The following is an 18,022-nucleotide window of genomic DNA, read 5'->3' as shown; positions in this document are numbered from 1 at the left end:
TTTGTTGTTTGAGCATACTTTGGGATCAGGGGAGGGGTCCAGTGAACAGCTACTACACTCAAGTTACATATTTGTCAAAAGCTAACAGACTATAGCTATCACTTGTGTACCGAAATCCATCAAATCTCACCCTTTAGGTGAACTCTTAGGAGAAACCAATGTACCTACAGATAAAAGCTATGTGGATAGAGGAGATTAACTAAAGAGAGCGTGTAGAGGGAGGAAGGTTCACAAACAGCTCAAACTTAGCATGTCTTAAGAATGTGTGTTCTTACTGAATTTTTCAAAATTTGTGATAAAGTTATTATCTGAAGATGAAGGGAGTAAAAGAGTGGTAGAAAGTTTGAGGAAAGAGAAAAAAAGAAAGAAAATGGGAAATCCAGCTTCCTAGAGAAAAGTGGTAATTGATTGCCTGGCAGTATAGGGCAGCCATCTGAGGTTGTTACTGATGAATGTATCGTGGTTCCAGTCTGCTTGTTATGTGATCAACATAGAGATCTTACTGGATTGAAGGAATCTAACAATATCAAATCAAAAGCAAGAGTAGGAAATGCTGACATGTGGAGTAGAAGGTTAAAGTTGACATTTCCGGGAACCAGGACACTAGCAGGTAAGAGACAAGTGGTTACACAGTCTATTCAGGCCGTCTTGCTTAGAGCTGTTGCCATATTGTGTGTGTTTTGTGGCCCTGTCTACTTACTGCTCATGATGAGACATTATAGCAAATTAAATAAATATTAATAAATTTATACTGACAGTGTATTTTATGCAAATTCTATGATGAGTGTCCCAATTGGCCATTTCAACAAGTGAGTCTGTGTAAAGCTGTTGGGAACTTGCTAGGAGATCCAGATGGAATCCAATAATGTTCCCTGGCGTTTCGATTATCTGAATATTTGTTATCAGCTACAGATCTTTGTAAATACTATTAAACATGCTATTTCTTATTTGTTAAACAATTTTTAGATATCCATAATAATAACACAAAGACTGTTAGAAGCATTTTAAGAAAGCTAAAGGAAATCAGTCTTGACATTACTAGATATGTGTTAATCACTACCATGTAAAGCATCAGCAACTAAGGGCCCTCATAGATGCTCAGACTCATAGCTATATTATAACATCAAGAGTTTAAAAACCTCTAAAAACAATCCTAATGAGCCAATGCCCATTACTTGTAAGAACAATGCACAGTTTAATAGTATGTCAAAGGATAAGATTCGGGAAAAAACAATAAGGAAACCTGCAGCAGTAGATGGATTATCTATCAACATGATCTCAAAGAATGAATACTTTTTTTTTTAGGGCAAGTTTCTCAAGTAAAGGACTTCAGTTGCCAAAAAGTTCATCATCAGTTTTGGCACTAATACATAACTATTAGAATAGAATAGAAGAGTAATACATAAAAAAAAATTTGGTGCCCTTCATGAATTCAAAATTGACAGGGTGAGAAAGAAGACAGTGACATCCTGGTGGGTTAAATCTAGATATGCACATTGTGTTAAGAGATTGCAGTGAAGTAGCACCTAACATTGTGTTTCAAAAGAAGGTGGTGCTAGAGCTGAACCTTGAAGGAAGGATGAGACTAAGCTAGGAGGCTGAGGATGGGAAGGGATCAAGCAATGGCACAGCATGTGCAAAGGCCCAGAAGCATGAAAGTATAGCAGTTTCAGAAAAATTGGATGTGGCTATAGTAAAGAATAGAAATGTAACTATGAGAGGAAAAGCGTATACGGCCCGCTCATGAAGGTCTCTTTATGTCATAATAGGGACTTTGAATTTCACGCTGAATGCTGTGAAGACCCATCAAAAGATTTTAAAGAGGAACAACAACTCCGATGTGCATCTATAAAATGGAAGAGGTGTAACAGTAATCTCTGCAGTCTCTTCCATCTCTAATGGTCCATGATCCCACCAACAGTGAAATCTGGAGCCAGAGTAGGGAGGATGAAGATTTGGAAAGAGATAGGAGAGCTGTCTCACGGGAGACACTGGAGAATTAGCGTGAAGTGTCGAGTCTGGGTGAGAAGAGGTATGGTACTGAAATTGGCTGGGATGGGGAGAGAGGAGACAGGACAGGTTCGAGAGGTATGGACAGGGACAATACAAATTCAGTTTTGAGCATGTTAAAATTTGATGTCCCTTATACAACTCTGATGCTAATTAGACAGTCTTGGCCCTCAAACTTTCATTAGTACCGGGAGGAAAAGGACAGCTGAGTCCTCCAAATTTCCATGGTAGGTGGGCCAAAGAACCACTTCTCTCAACAAAAAAAAGGAAAAAAAAAACTCTACTCTCCCAAACTACTTAATAATTAAGTAATTTCAGAACTCCTTCATCTAAATCTACTTAATTACATGCTTTAGTTCCCACCAAATTATTTTAGGCTTGACACTAATATCACATTGGTGAGAACTCAGTGTTCTATTTGATGTCTTAATCTAGCCTATCAATCCCACATCTTACAGCCGAATTATAATCACCCTCATCTGAATCCTTCCCTAGCCGTGTTTTCTTTAAAGCAGGCTCTTGCTTCCTTAGCCCCTAGGTGAGGAATAAAACCTTCCCACACTCCGATATTTTAGAGGTCACACCCAGAGCCCCAGCATAGAGTATCATGCCCAATAACATGAACACAGTGGGCAAGAAGTGTTTCCTAAGGTTGGTGATAGCGTATGTTCAAAGTAACTTAATTTTTCCTTTGGAGAGGAGAGGGAAAAGAAAGACATTGATAGGATGTGACTGTAATGTGAGTGAATAAATATCATCAAAGGCTGGAATGGAGGTCCACAACTATTTTGCAGACAGTCCAACTTTGTAAGGGGCCCAAGAGGAAAGATTGACTAATGACTGTCTATGGTGTTTTGGTTTTGAAGTGGGGTGTGTGTGTGTGTGTGTGTGTGTGTGCACGCGCGCGCGTATGCGTGTGCACTTGGGCAGGGGAAGTGAGGTGCTTCAATGGGGAAGTTGTCCTGAGAAAGGAAATCGTAAACTAGCCTCTGATAGTCAAGGAGACTACTGCACCACAACAGCATGCGAGGATGGAGAAAGAGGGAGGAAACAGATGAGTCAGGTGAGCTGGGCTGTGATTAGATTCCACAAAGTCATGTCATCAAACAGGCAGTCGTTACAAAGTGCAGTGACACACACTCCCCCTCACATGCTGTCCTACATCAGCCAGGGAAGCTTACTTATTCTTTCAAGTGTTTCTGACTTTGGAAGTCCTCCCTTTTCTGTAGTCCAGGCCTCCTTCCCAATTCTTTTAGAACCTTAGAGACTTGGTATTTTTTTCAAGCAAAAAGAAAGCAAAACAAAAACAAGATGGATTCCAGGTACAACATTTAAGAACATGGAGAGTGGGAAATACCAAATTCAGAATAGTGATTTATTTCAGCTAGGATATATGTATGTTGGCGGACAGCAGCATGTCAAGGCTTGTAAGTAACTTCAACTGTAATGTTAATGTTTCATTTCTTAAACTGGGTACCGTGGTGTTAGGTACAGTGGTGTTTGTTGTACCAGGAGAGCTGTAATATTTCATAATTTTCAAAAAGCAAACATTTCTGAAAGGAAAGAGAAGAGAAAGACTATTTTGTCTATGTCCCTGCTTCTACCTGGGAAAAGATCGGGGCCCCTCCTGAGTATCCTAATTTTATAAACTGAAAAACTGTTCACTAACAGGATTGTGCCTGCTATCATCTTTGGGGTTAATGCTCATAAGTCAATTCATTTTTTTAGCAAATGTTCAAATCACACACCTATGCAGCTGGATCAGCTTCAGTGACTTCATCCATGGGTGTAACTCTAGTTGCATTGAACTCCTGATTTGGAGGTGCCCTTCCTGTTTCGTTGGTATTGTGACATCACACACGTTTGAATGACATACCAGGAAGGGAGGTCATAGCCTGACGTGCTCATCAGCTCTGCAATCCATGCCCTGCTGATAGGGTCCTGGATTATCCCAGGCTTCCTCACACCTCCCTCCTAACCATTAGTCCCGCCCCATCTCCTCTTTAGCTTGGCCCCAGGATCATTGCACTTTTTATTTCCTACCCAGCTATGATCACAGAAAGAGAAAAGAGGGAAGCCATGTGTCATCTTGTTATAAAACATAAGAATGGCTACAAGTAAGAAATGAAATGGAAAAGGATGAATCTAATTGCTACAATTAGACCTGCAAATTATCTGTGTATTTCCTGTTTCCCACTTGGGATTCTCTCCAAAATGGAGGCAGATTGGCATTATCATGATGCATAGCAATCTGCCTGAATTAGAAATCTCTGCCTGGCCGCTTCTTAGCTACATGGTCTCAGACAATTTATTTAACCTCCCTGTAAAATTTAGATATTAGTAGTGCCTACCTACCTTTTGAAGTGAAAACAAAGATTAAATAAACCGATGCATGAAAATGCTTAGCACAACACCTAGCACATAGCAAGAGCTTAGTAAATTTTGGCAACTATTATTTATGTACTTTGATTTTAATTTTTCTTCCTGCCCTAGTAAGTGGAGTACCTTAAAAGTTAGTGGGTATCCAGGATAACATAAATCCAGAAGAAAAAAACAGCTCCCAGGCAAAAGTCCTATCTGGTAAGAGCGGCCTCTGTACCGGAGGGAGATTTCTTCCCAAAAGCAGTGGATACGTCTACCCACTCTCTTCTCCCTACGGGTGCCAAAAATTGGCCCATGAAAGGAGACAGGAGTTGCTAAACTGGTTGGTAGCTTATTTTGTTTTTATTTCTTCATATGCATTGCCACCTTCCGTGAACAGCTAGAAGAGACCAGAAACCCAAATGACAGAGAGCATGTTTTCTCCTTCAAGGCTGTCCTGTCACTTTTTCATCAGGACAGGGACCTCTTGGGGGAGAAAATTGTTTTATTTCCCCTGGAAATAAATGAGGCCAAGAAGGTTGTTGGCACTTGCTGGGGCAAGGGTGGCTCAGCTCCAGCACTCCCAGCCTTAAGACACCCTTCTTGGCGGACATGACTGGAGATGCCAGGATCATGAGCTGGTAGGAGTGGGCTTGGGGATGACAGTGATTCTCAGCAGCCAGAAAAGCTAGTAGAAGGATTTTCCTGGCCATGAAGGATTTTAGCTTGGAGAATTCAGGGGAATACTTAGCTCCAAGTAGAAGAAGGCAGTTCTAGATGGGAAACCAAGTTTCAAACAGACCCATAGAAAAGCACACTACCCAGTGGACTGTCTGTGTTCCTTTATATCAAGATTAAAAAAAAATGATAGGCTCTTCGGCTTACTCCCTTCCTGCCACCTTTCCTTTCTTCCAGTCTCAACCCAAATCAGCCCCTCCTCCTTCCAGCCCTCTTTTTTTTTAATAAAGGGCTGCTTAATTAGCTCTAATGGGGAAAGGGGAGGGCAAGAGGTGATTGGCTGAGTGAGAACAGCACAGCCCTGCCCACTCCCCTCCCACACCCTCCCAGAGGAAACAGCTGGAATGAGAAGCAGGGAGGGGAGGCTTGGATTGGCTGAGTCAGTGGCAGGGTGGGGGCGAGGCAGCACAGATGAAGCATTTACCTGTCTAGGTAAGTCAGGAGGAGGTCAAAAGAAGGAGAAAACAGGAGCAGGCAGGGGAAGCAGTCTCTGTCTCCGTCTCTGCCCTTGGAAATAAAAGGGTATTCCTGTCCTCTCTTCAGCCCCTCAACCCAGTGGAGGTGAGTTAATAACTAACCAACTACTGCTTATCCGGCAGCAAAAGGAGGGGCTTCATGGGAAGTTAGAGCTGCAGGGTTTGGGGGAGAAAGGGGGTCCTCTCTGTTCTTCAATTCTCTGATCAGAGCAGGTGGGGAGCATCTTGAGATTGTAGTATTTTTGCGAAGACCAGGGCTGGGACACATCTTCTTTGTCATTTACCTATTTAGGTTGGATAAACATATTGTGCAAACAAGAAAAGAAAATAAGTTTGTTTTGGAAATTTCCATCTCTGAGCAATTGAACCTGAGTTGTGATTTGGGAAGAGAACGGTTGGAATAGAGGGAGTCAAAATGGGAGACTCCCCAGGTGGGCAGAATGTCTTGGTTTTTTCCATTGCATTTGTAACAGGAAATTTTCCCGTGGCTTTATCACCTCGGTGTCTATATTTAAATAAAGGGTGCAGTGTGTGTATGTTCCATCATGGTGGTTTGATAATGGAGCTCTCTGTGGACAGGTGTGTAAGGTGTGAGCCGTACTAGGTTGTTTGTAAAGGGATGTGAGGTTTGGGCACGTTGGGAAAACTCCAACTCCAGCTACCAGCTCATCTTTGGAAACCCCATGGATAATCTAGCTGCAAAGTCGAGTTTATTTGGGTTCAACTCAGTTGATTTTCCAAGTCTGCCCATTAGTAGATACAGAGACTGGCAAACAGAAAGCTACTGGGCCATGCTGGGCCTCACCCACATTAATATTTCGTGGCAGCATGTCAGATGTGGTCACGGTTCCGAGCAGGGCTTGGGCCAACCTAGTATGGCAGAGTCCACAGGAAGGAGAACCAGACCAGGCCAGTGGTTTCCTTCAGACATTCCAGTTGACAGGTGGTGCGGCAACTTACCTGCATAAGGAAGGTGGACACAGGTGTCAGGTCAGAGCAGCAAGTCGCCCCTCCACTATCCGTCTTGTGGGGGTTAACACTCTGGCCCCTAACTTTGGCTCTTTTCCTCCCGTTGCAGAGAAGAGGGAAGTGGGAAGGCCTCAGTGCCAGGCTCCAGGGCCTGGCACACACAGCCCTGGGTGAATGTATGGGTTTCCCAGTCCGGGCAACTGGAGCGTTAGGTGTGAGCTTACCCCACACCACCGAACTAGCCCACCACACTCTCTGACCGAGAGCTGGGGAGCTTAGCAATCAAGACCCCCGCAGCATCTAACAAAGCGCTTCTGTGCAGAGGGTACTTCTACCCACCCGGTCCCTCAAACCCACTGGTGAAAGAGATTAGACCATTGCCTAAACACACAGAAGCTTGCCCACGTGCTCAGGAAGAGGGATACGCACACACTGCAAACTTTAGTCTTCCTGGCATTTTTCTTAGGATATTCTCCAGGCTGAGGCGCATTTCTGGGTAGTCCACAAAAAGTGGAGACACCTGGTCTGAGAGAAATAGGAAACCTCTTCGACTAGTGGGCGGAGAGGCAGAGCTCTTGGAGGCTGTGGGTGAGCCCGGGGGAGGAGGATGGCAAGAGGGCCTGGGTCTGTGCGGAAGGACAGCCTGGAGTGGGCCTGGGGCCCTCTCCCCACCCCACCCTCTTCCGATGCCAGAACTCCCCATGCTGTTTATTTCCGCTCTTCCAAAGCTTGGCTGGTTTCTGCGGAGTGGTTAATATTTAATGTGTCTTTGGGTGGGTGGCCCTGACTGTAGGCTGTGCATACTTCTCACCCCTCACCCTGTTCCCTCCTCCTCTTAAGTCCCCCAAAGAGATCAAGGGTTAAAAGATACCAAACTCTCACCTTGAGTGTTTTGCTTATTTCTCAGGCTTCTTACCAGGTAGAAACACCTCGGGTTTCAATGGCTGCCCTGAAAAAAATCCCCAGGTTTCAAGGTTGTAAAGTTGGTGAAAGGAAATGCAGCTTTTTTTTTTTTTTTCACCATTCAGGCTCTTTGGGTGAGAAAACTAGGTATGGCGATGAGGCGCCAGCACTTGTGGGCTCACTCACTTTGGTTTCAGGTCAGATTCCTCTCTGCCGTGATTATGGAGCACCTGTCGATGATCTTCCATGGCAGTTGGTGTCGTTTCTTTACTCTGGAAATACCTGCTGTTGGGGCAGTACACTGGTCTGGAAGTATAAAGCTGAACGAGACCAGTCACAGGGTTTAAGGTATGGAGTGGCAGAAGAAGGGCGATCTTATGGCTTTGAATATTTAGTCGGGGGTGGCCACTGACCCTTCTTAGGTACATGCCCCTCGTGCACCTGGACAGCCCCGAGATGCCGTCTGCAGGCTGCCCTGTGTATGCGGTTATGGGTCGGCCCCTCCCTACCTGCATGACTTGGAGGGTCAGTGGGAAGAGCCCCAGATTTCTCATCTGTAAGATGAGGAAAATGTCACGTCCTGGCTATGTTCTGAGGATCTAATTAGCATATGAGAGAGCACTTTGTAAGCCATGGTGTGCTGTGTTCTTGAGAAGCCAAGCTGGTCCTATTGTCTTTATCTCTTCCAGCTGCTTCAGGACATCTAGATTCTGAAATGAGAGGGTCACAGGCTTCCCCGGGAGGAAGGAGAGCCTAGCAAACCACCATAAGTCTGAAGGCTACTTGGAAGAACAACGATAGCAATTTTCTCTGAAAGTAAGAGGCAGCAGCTGCTCACCCATTCACAGAGAATATTATGCTAATTAGAATGAAGTCACTTTAAATATTTACTGCCCCCATTTTACAGATAAGAAAACTGGAGCCAAAAACTAGACCCTTAGATCTATACTGACTTCTTGACAACAATATGCCTTTGTCTGATGCAGTTTTGTACCCCCAGTGTGTACTAGGTGTTCATGTTAGTTTAGCTGAGAACATTGCCCAAATTCTGCTGAGCCATATATTCTCTGAGAAATAAAATATCTAAGAAAAAGCTTACAGTGATAGGTTAGAAACCAAGAAGAAGCCTTCCAAAAGCTCACCCCAACCAGACACCAGAACAGATGACAAGTTCATTCATCCAGCATTTTTTGAATGCCTGCTGTGTGTCTAGGCTTATGAGAGCTGAACCCTCCTTGCTATAGGGATGTCCCCCCTACAGAACGTTAGGAATCGGCCAGTGCTCTCTGAACCTGCACAGTCCCTAATGGAGTGGATAGCTGGGATGACTGAACTTCATCCACATGATTCCCCATGTTCCTGTTTCTTTGGGGTTCTGGGTATGGGGAACTAATCTCATGAAGACACCCTAAGAACTGTCTCATCAGTGTTGATCCATCATTGGGCTTCTTTGGTGTCTCTACCCCTCTGGTCCCCTCCTTATCTCCTGAGAGGTTCCAGACCCTTATGAACCACATGTGTCTGGCTCATTAGGGATCCTCTGTTTTCTTTCCCTAGTGTCCTGCCCCTCCTACCTGCCCCACTTGAGGGACTCCTCCCAAGCAGAAGAGGAGCTTCATGAGGCCAGTACTTGGCAGCTCTGCAGAGTTGGAAGGCTGACTCACCCCACCCAGCCCAAACCTGACTTCAGCACTGGAAGCAATTATTGGCAGAGGCCAAAGGGACATCCTCCCTGGCATCCAAACCCCAAGTCCTCAGATCTCAAATAGAACACATCTTTCTAGGACCTTTTACCTAGTGGTAGGAGGGTAGGAAACATGGTGGAAAATACAGCATGGCGTTACAGGGAATCAGATAAATTTTCATTCCAGCACTCCCAGCGTTCTCTTTGACCTTGGAACTGTCTTTTAATCTTAATTCTTTAGAATTTCATTTTAACATAGAGGAGTCACCCTTGGCCTGCCAAATTCGGGTAGAGTATTTTCTACAAACAGGCATGTGAAAATCCTTGGGAATTGCCTTGCTTTGCTACTGCTATGGTAACAGTGAACTTGAAGCCTTTTTTTCTGCCACCCCCCGCACCCCCACCCCCAAGAAGTCAGAGTTGGGAGGAAGCCACACAGGACCTTACTCTTATTTATTTGACACAGGCTAAGGAACCTCACTGGGAATATGAGCAACGACACAGGAGATAGTGCACTAGAGAGGAGATAGGTGTATGTCAGCCACTGTAGGTACCCTGTTCATGTCTCCCAGACCACGGAGGGAATGACAGCCGTGGTGGTGGCTGTGATGTTAACTATGACAGCGCTGACAGTTACTAGGCTGTGCACCATGCAGAGTGGTTTACATGGAGCATTATGTTTTATTTTCTCGACAGCACTATGAGGTGGGTGCAATTAAGGGCTCTATTCCTGCTCTCAAGTCTATCTATAGTCTCCCATTAAACCAGAACCTTCTTTTCTGAATTCTTTTTTCTCTTGAGTCAAGTTGGTTTGATCCTAGATATCTTGTCTTTTTATTACAAGAACAAGAGTAGTTATTCATTTATTCATTAGTTGTTTGAGTATTTACCACCAACTAAACTGTGCTGTTCTCCCATTTAATCCTTACACTAACCCTACTTAATGAGGAAAGACAGACTCAAAGAGCAATCTGCCTCAAGTCATATAACTGTAAATGGCCAAACTGGGATTTGAACCCAGACTAAAGAACCCAAGCTATGGGGCAAGGGCAACATACGTAACCTAAACTTTTGTACCCCCACAATATGCTGAAATAAGAATAAAAAAAAAAACCAATAAAAAAAAAGAACCCAAGCTATGAACCCCTGTGATATTTACTGTTTATAGCAATGAAAATGTAGGTTAAGCTCCCTGGTTAAGAGAAGAATGTAAGAGAGGTCAGAGAAGCTCCTTTCTGACGAGACGCTCTCCACCACCTAAGTCCATCCTTCTGCATGTATTGGGGCCAGCTCATGTGTCCCTCCACGCAGGCTGGGGTAGCGGGTAATGGCTGATCACAGCCCCCTTCCAGCTCTCTGCTTGCTTGGTGTCCTTGCCGCCATGCTGCTCCAGGGCCTGGGCAGAGCCTTGCAGGGGCCTCGGCTCACACGTGGCTTTGATTCTTCTCTTTTCAGGCCCAGCTTGGGACATTCTTCGCTTCCCTTCACTTCCCCTCTGGGAGCCCCTTTTGCCACCCCTGCACACTGCTTCGGGCAATGCCCGAGAGGGAGCTGTGGCCGGCGGGGCCTGGCTCAGAACCCGTGACCCGCGTCGGCAGCTGCGACAGCATGATGAGTACCACCTCCACCCGCTCTGGATCTGTACGTACCCGCCCTCCCGCAGCCTGGCCTGCTTTCCGCACCCCTGCCCTGCCCTGCCCTCCCGCCTTTCCTGCTCGCTGCCACTTTTCTTTCATCTTCCTCGTCAGGGAGTGAATCACATCATCCATGGGCACTCTCTGCCTCTGAGTCAGCCCTGGCTCTGTAGAGAATAGGTGTGGCACCCTTGGAGAGCAATAGGACACATGAGACATTGCCCCCCAGTTTTGATTAGATTTGGGAGTTGAGTTGAGGAGAGCAGCCCTGTTATCTGAGGTCATGGAGGAAACTAGAATGTAGATTCTTGCAGCACATGGATTCTTGAAGTTCTCTGCAATGAGCAGCACTACTTCAGTCTCTTACAAAGATCAAAGAAAATAGGGTAATTAAGAGACTGGGTTCTGGAACCAAACAGATCTGACTTCTCTACTTATAAGCTGTAAGATCTTGCGCAAATTATTTGATTTCTTTAAACTGTAGTCTTTTCAATTTTCAAACAGGGATGGTATTTACATGTAATTTGTAGGGTTCTTGTGGGGAGTCAATGAGATAGAGGTAAAGCAGCTCCCATATGCCTCTATGCAGGAAAGAAACAGACTGTCTAGGAGCAGAGACTGAGAATCTTCCAAAGATACCGTGTTTAACTATCTGTGAATGGCATGTGTTGAACTGTAATTTGTCTGGGCATGAATTTCCATCTGGGTTGTTGTAAGATGTGAAAGATGAGAAAAAGTAAATCTGCCCTAAATCCAATCGTAAGCATTCCTTCACTGTTCATGCTTGTCACATACATAAGAACCCGGGAGAATTTATACTTTATTGCTTTATATCCTATAGAGATATTTGATAATTTAAGGATTATAAGGCTCTCTACTGAATGTCAAGAATGTTTAATATAGTCAGAGGGTTTTGATATGTAAAAACAGAGTAGAAAAAGCAACACACACACACACACACACACACACACACACAAATCCAAAGCGCAGGCAATCTGTACATAATTTCTTTTTGACCGTGGGTGATGGGGCCCCAGAGACATCTTTCTGTTTCTGTTAGGGTGAAGCCAATATGAATAGTCACATACCACCGGATGCAGAATGCGGCAAGGATTAAAGGTTTGCAAAGTGAATCATTTTCAAAGGAGAAATTCAAAGTTGGCTTGCCCTTGGCAAGGCTATTTTGGGAGAAAGAGGGCAATAAAGATCTTTCTTCAAGTAACTCTTGGAGTTGGCTTCAGGGCTTCCAAGGGTTATATCTGGGGCTTCCCTTGCCATGTAGGCCCCAGTCAGTCACCTGACAAGTGGCTCTTTAAGGGGCAGGGGCAACTGGGAGGGTTATTCAACAACCCTCTCCCCTCCCTGCAGAATATTTTTAGAGTTGTCTCAAGATCTTTCCTGGCCATCTGAGTGGGTCGGAAGAATATACAGCTCTAAAGTGTCCTAAATATCAACAAAAATGGTGGAGATAACAAGAAGAGACTCAGGCCAAAGTACTTATATTCTTATTTTCCCTTTTGGTTTTTCCTTCCACCTCCTCCTTGGAAGAACAACTATTCCGTCAACCTTCCTGGCTTGATAGAGCAGGGACAGTGACCATCTGAAATGATCATAGCATTTTCTTTCAAATATCCCTATGTGCTCTCTCATGATGAAAGCGCTCTTCATTAATATCTACTTAATACATAATACTAAGTGTCTTCCCCTCCCCCAATACCAACCAGTTTCTCTACCCTCCCTCCTTAAGCTAATATTTGCTTAAGAAGTGCATACTTATTTGAATGTTAGCCAGAGCCAAATGTCATCAAGAAAGTAAATATACAAGGGGAAAAACCATGTATGGAATGCATTTCAAAGTCAAGTGTAAATGATTTAGTGCATTTATCTGTGGCCAGTCATGCCACTGTTCCCACTGGCCTGGCAGCCTGTAGTTGGCTGCATTTCCTGTTTGTCCTCATACTGACCTTGACATTCCAGATCAAGTATGCAGAAGTACTTTGAAAAATTAAGAGCAATACCAATCAAGTCTCAGGTCAAATCATTACGTTGCCCATACAATTTGGAGCTAAATCAGAGACACACAAATGAAGTGCTTGACAAAGGTCACTGAGAGGAAATGGAATTAGAACCTGGGACTGCTTCTGATCTGTGCCCCTATGCATTCTGCCCAGGACTGAGCAAAAGCAAGGCCCGTGCCTTCTGCTGGCCAGCAGCAGAGCAGGGTGCTAGTGGGCCAGCCGCCTGGCAGTCCTGCCCTCCCTAGCGCCTGTGGTTTCAGGAGTTGCTCCAGCAGGTTTGCAGAGCAGCACAGGGAAGGTTTCCAGCCCTTCGGCATTCCTTCCCCATGGCAGGTGGTTCTCAGGCCCCGCCAGTTTCTGCGGAGGGAGCTCCCTTCTCACAGCTCCCTCTTCCTCCCCTTGTTCACGTCCTCTCTCCTCCCTCACAGAGTGACAGCAGCTACGACTTCCTGTCCGCTGAAGAGAAGGAGTGTCTGCTCTTCCTGGAGGAGACCATTGGCGCGTTGGACACTGAGGCTGACAGTGGACTGTCCACTGACGAGTCTGAGCCAGCCACAACGCCCCGAGGATCGCGGGCACTGCCCGTAGCCCAGCCTGCTCCCCAGGGTAAGGCAGACTCCCTGGGACAGGACTTCTGGCAAAACCCAGAGAGTCAGTGCATCCTTCTGGCCCTTTCCACCATGCATGCCCTCTGCTCCAAAGGCCACAGGCAGGAGAAGGAACAGCTGCACTCTTCTCCACTCTCCTGGCTAGAGTAAAGCCCTGTCCCTGGAGGGAAGGAGGGACCACGGACAAGCCTGCATCCTACGTCTGTCCACGAAGCATCTGAGGCCTGGGAGGGAAAGGGATTGACCGGCTCCCATCCTCCTGTGGAAAATTCTAAAGAGATATGACCACAGAGGTGGGGGAGGGCGTCAGGGAGGGCAGGGTGGCTCTGGAGCGACTGAGTCAGTCTGGGGAGCTAATCTGAGTGATACAGAGGGCAAGGCTGCGGGAGATAAGAAGAGGGAAGGGCTCCCCTGCTAGTGGGCAGCGCCTCGAGGCCATGTTGGAGAGTGTGGAGAGCCAGTAGCATTCAGGCTCGGTGGAAAGGGACAGGATGGACACGAGTGTGGCCGTGAGTGGGGGGCATATGTCCCAGGGTGTGAAGAACATTTTACTCCTGAGGACAGTCCCACCAGTGTCAGGGCTGCAATCTCTTATTCATTCATTTGGAAACATTTACTGAGCATGTGTTAAACCCTCCCTGGAGATAGAGCAGTAAATGGAGACATGAGCCTTTGCTGCCCCTGAATGTGGCTCACCAGCCCGGTGGGCCTGGGGCACCTGCCGAGCTTGCTGGAAGGAAAGAAGCCATGTCATTCGTGCAGGGACTCTATGGCCATTACAGAATTGTCCAGGTGCTCCTAGAAAGTGAGAGTAGAAGGCAGAAGTTTGGTCAAAGCAAGAGCAAATCACTTGTTCATATGCTTCCACTGGGCTCGGTTACCTGGGACCCCAAGATATCGAGATAGAACTGTCCCGAGTCTACCCCAACTCTGGTGCCTCTGTGGAAGGTCAGGGAGAGCCTGAGTCAAGGACATGGAGCGACCAGGGTTCACCCTCTTGCCAGTTATCATGAAAAATTAATCCACGGTCAAAGAAATCTGCTATTATCGATCTTTTAGTCTAAATGATAGCCAGACAAGAGTGCTGCCCTTCTGAAAGCAAAGAAAACAAAACAAAACCCGTTCACTGCTAGTTGGAGGTCAGAGTTCAGGGAGCATTTGCTTTCCCCTCTGCCGCGGGGCCCTCACCTCTGTCCCCCCTGTTCTGTTCTCCTTGACTCACACAGGAGATCCGGAAGAGACAGTCGCTCGGCAAGGACTAGGGCCAAGGAGAGTGACTCAGTCCAGCTCATCCCACCCTCCTGAGCCCCAGGGCCTGGGCCTCCGGTCTGGCTCCTACAGCCTCCCCAGGAACATCCACATTGGCGGAAGCCAGAACCTCAGGAAAAGCACCCCCCAGGCTAAGACCCTCGTGGTCGCTGGAGAACCCGAGAGGCCTGCAGCAGAGCCTGAGAAACCGCGGGCCAGCCAGGGCGGCAAGCCCCGGGGGGCTGCCCTAGATTTGGACGTGGTGCTCATCCCTCCCCCAGAGGCCTTCCGGGACACCCAGCCAGAACGGTGCAGGGACGACAGCCTGCCGGCGGGGCCAGGACAGCAGAGCCACACACCCCAGCTCCACACGCCAGCCAACCCCCAGAAGAGCGAGCAGATTCCTTCAGAGGCCATGTCCCAAAAAGCCAAGCAAAAAGACTCAGAGGGGGGCCCAAGACAGCCAGGGCCTCCTCCTGCCGTGTTGTCCCAGAGTGCAAGAGCTGAGGATGCTCCCCCTCCATCAGGGGAGGACCCGCATGCCCGGCTGCCTCCCCTCACAGCCCCTAAGCCCCGGAAGCTGCCACCTAATATTGTTCTGAAGAGCAGCCGAAGCAGCTTCCACAGTGATCCCCAGAACTGGCTGTCCCGCCACGCTGAGGCCACCTCTGGGGACTCCTGCCTGGTCTCCTCTTCAGTGCAGGAGCAGCGGAAAGCACGCAGAGAGGCGCTGGAGAAGCTGGGGCTGCCCCAGGACCAAGATGAGCCCGGCCTCCACTTAAAGCACACAAGCTCCATCAGACTCAAGGAGACCCGTGCTCAGGGCCCTTCCTCGGCTCCTGCTCCAGCTCCGGCTCAGCCCGCAGGTCCTGCTCAGGTCTCAGCAGCTGTCCCTGCTGCAGGGAAGGCTCCAGCTCCAGCTCGGGGACCTTCGCCAATGCAGGCTCCTGCTCCAGCTCCAGCTCAGGGGTCTTCTCCAAGCACAGTGTTGATTCCTGCCCAGGTAACCCCTCCAGGGAATGTTGCAGCTGCCAAATCCGTGCCAATTCCCATCCCCAAGGCGCCAAGGGCAAACAGCCCCCTGACCCAGCCAAAGCCAGACTCGGCGCTGACTCTCCAGCAGAGCAGCATCCCTGGCCTGAGACAGATGAACTTCAAGTCCAAAACGCTGGAGCGTTCGGGCGTGGGGCTGAGCAGCTACCTCTCGGCTGAGAAGGACGTCAGCCCCCAAACCAGCGCTTCTCTGGAAAAGGCCTCCATCTTGGACAAGGTCTCGCCCAGCATCTTGCGTAATTCCCGACCCCGGCCTGCCTCCCTGGGCACGGGGAAAGACTTTGCAGCCATCCAGGTGGGCAAGCTGGCAGACCTGGAGCAGGAGCAGAGCTCCAAGCACCTGTTCTACCAAGGACAGAGCCGTGACAAGCTTCCTCGACCCCTTTGTGTCAGCGTCAAGATCTCTCCCAAGGGCGACCCTGGCGAACACAGAAGGGAGGCCCTGAAGAAGCTGGGACTGTTGAAGGAGTAGACTTGGGCCACCAGCTCTGCCAGCGCTGCCACCTGCCTGCCCGGCACTAGGAGAGACGGGGGCTCCACTCAGGGGATTTGGCCAGCTCACGACTCGGGGCTTGGGCAGGGGTCGGCTTCTCTCAGATGCTCTCTGAGGCGAAGGGGAGGGAGAGATATGAGCCCAAGCATGTTTTCATATTCGGAGTGTTGTGCCACTGCGTGCCTGGACAAGCGTGTGTGTGTGTCTGTGCATGTGCGTTGTGGGCTGTATGGGCCACTGAAGCTATGCCTGTGACACAGGAGGCGTTGCTCAGAGTTCTGCCCTTGCCAGAGAGTCTCCTGCTGTGAGCGGACTGCAGCCCCGCCAGAACTGCGTGGGGGCCGAGCCAGAGAGGAAAAGCCAAATGAGACAGTGCATGTGCAGTGACTCGGAAAAAAGTTGCGCTCGGCAGCTGCAAGGTCACGGGAAACGTGGGCCTCCCAGAGGCCCTGCGGTGGCAGCTGCAAGGTCACGGGAAACGTGGGCCTCCCAGAGGCCCTGCGGTGGCTAGAGACGGGCTCACACCTCGCCAGGGCCCTTTCTCGGTTCCGGCCTCTGCACGAGGCCTGGGGCCAAGAGGAGTTGGTTTGTTATCTCCTCACCCACTGCCTTCATGGTGTCACTGGTCCCAAGGATAGGACACATCTCTGTCACTAAACCTCTGGGTTGACTGATAGCAGAACAGCCCTCGCTGGCCTGAGGAGGCAGATAAGTGACCACACGCTCTGGCCTCCGCCTCTGCCGGGCAGAGTTCTTGTCCACGGGCTTGACAGATCCAATAAAGACTGTGCTGCGGTCCCTGACGCTGGTGTTCCTGTTCCTCCTGCTCTCCGGCTGCCTGTCCCAGGGTGCATGTGGCGGACCCCGGGGCTGAGATGGGAGCCTCAGCTCAGCGGCTTCACGAACACCAAAGGACTGTTTCAGATCGTGTCCACGCTATTGGTGGGAGCTTTTAAATGTCCTCCGTTCCAGTGGTGGAAAACCAACACAGTGTCGGTTCTTCCTAGAATCTCAGAGCTGGGAGGGACATCAGAGGAGCTCTGGCTCAGCCACGTTGGGGGAGGGAAGTGACTCACCCAGGGTCACTCCACCATTTAGTGACAGAGCTGAGACCAGAACCCGGAGCCCCGGATCCCCGCTGTGTGCTGCGCCTGCCGCCTGCCCTCGGCCAGGCTCTTGGACACCCACGCAGCACCCAAGGCCCACAGTTGCTGTCGGAGACTCCAGGCCAGGGCCCTTCAGCATCCTCAAGTGTCCTCTGAAGCATCAGAGATTAAATGTTGTTCAGGATAATAACATCTAGTGCTGTGTTTTTTAAGTTTTATTTTGGAAAGCGGCTATAAGTAGCTCATTATTAACCAGCATACCTCCACCCCAAATTCCCTGACCAAGTTGTGCAACTTGAGCAAATGTCAAAGGAGGGTATTATGGGTGGGTGGTGTGGGCTTGTGAATACAAGCTTGGAGGTTAGATGTGGCCAGACAGGGCCCTGCTTCCCCTTAGGAAATAAATCTCATGCACGGCTGCGAGCTGGGTGGAGTCCAGGATGCCCAGGGACAATTGGAAAGGTGTCCTTTAGGTCGGCTGAGCATTTCTGGGCCATGTCCTCATGATACGACACCGTCAAGACTCAAACTTTCTGGAAATGACGAGAAGGTAAGGCAAGGACAGTAGACGGCTCCACCCTGCCACGGCATGTGGGGTGTGGGTGTGGCAGTTTCTATGTGCATTCGCTCACACGCCCAGAAGCCTGGGGCCTCCTTCCTGGTGCTGAGTGGGGACCCGGGCTGATGGCCCCCGCAGCTGGCCGGGCTGTGTCTTACTACA

The 18,022-nt window shown here is 48.6% G+C and overlaps 1 protein-coding gene across 9 annotated transcripts; it reads left to right on the top strand.

The window, feature by feature from the left end:
* Nucleotides 1-5,469: 5,469 nt before the first annotated feature.
* C23H1orf116 (chromosome 23 C1orf116 homolog) lies at nt 5,470-17,184 on the top strand. Of its 9 annotated transcripts, XM_045536610.1 has the most exons (7): nt 5,470-5,670; nt 7,655-7,805; nt 8,147-8,273; nt 9,383-9,429; nt 10,597-10,782; nt 13,222-13,399; nt 14,628-17,184. In XM_045536610.1, exons 5-7 carry the CDS (start codon nt 10,678-10,680, stop codon nt 16,172-16,174), a joined length of 1,830 nt encoding a protein of 609 aa, XP_045392566.1. In that variant the 5' UTR covers nt 5,470-5,670; nt 7,655-7,805; nt 8,147-8,273; nt 9,383-9,429; nt 10,597-10,677; the 3' UTR covers nt 16,175-17,184. The 9 variants fall into 9 exon arrangements, with proteins under 9 accessions (XP_045392566.1, XP_045392567.1, XP_045392565.1 ...); XM_045536611.1 differs by lacking the exon at nt 8,147-8,273; XM_045536609.1 differs by lacking the exon at nt 9,383-9,429.
* The last annotated feature ends 838 nt before the right edge of the window (nt 17,185-18,022 follow it).

The sequence above is a fragment of the Lemur catta genome, chromosome 23 (genome assembly GCF_020740605.2).
Source record: "Lemur catta isolate mLemCat1 chromosome 23, mLemCat1.pri, whole genome shotgun sequence".
NCBI lineage: Eukaryota > Metazoa > Chordata > Mammalia > Primates > Lemuridae > Lemur > Lemur catta.
Note: the sequence above shows the minus strand (reverse complement) of the source record. Positions and strands in the feature narration are given on the sequence as shown.

Excerpts from the sequence above, each read along its gene's own strand:
- C23H1orf116 (XM_045536607.1), top strand. The coding sequence starts at position 10,678 with ATGCCCGAGAGGGAGCTGTGGCCGGCGGGGCCTGGCTCAGAACCCGTG. Across the intron at positions 10,783-13,221 it reads CCTCCACCCGCTCTGGATCT|AGTGACAGCAGCTACGACTT; the intron begins GTACGTACCCGC and ends CCTCCCTCACAG. Across the intron at positions 13,400-14,627 it reads AGCCCAGCCTGCTCCCCAGG|GAGATCCGGAAGAGACAGTC; the intron begins GTAAGGCAGACT and ends TGACTCACACAG.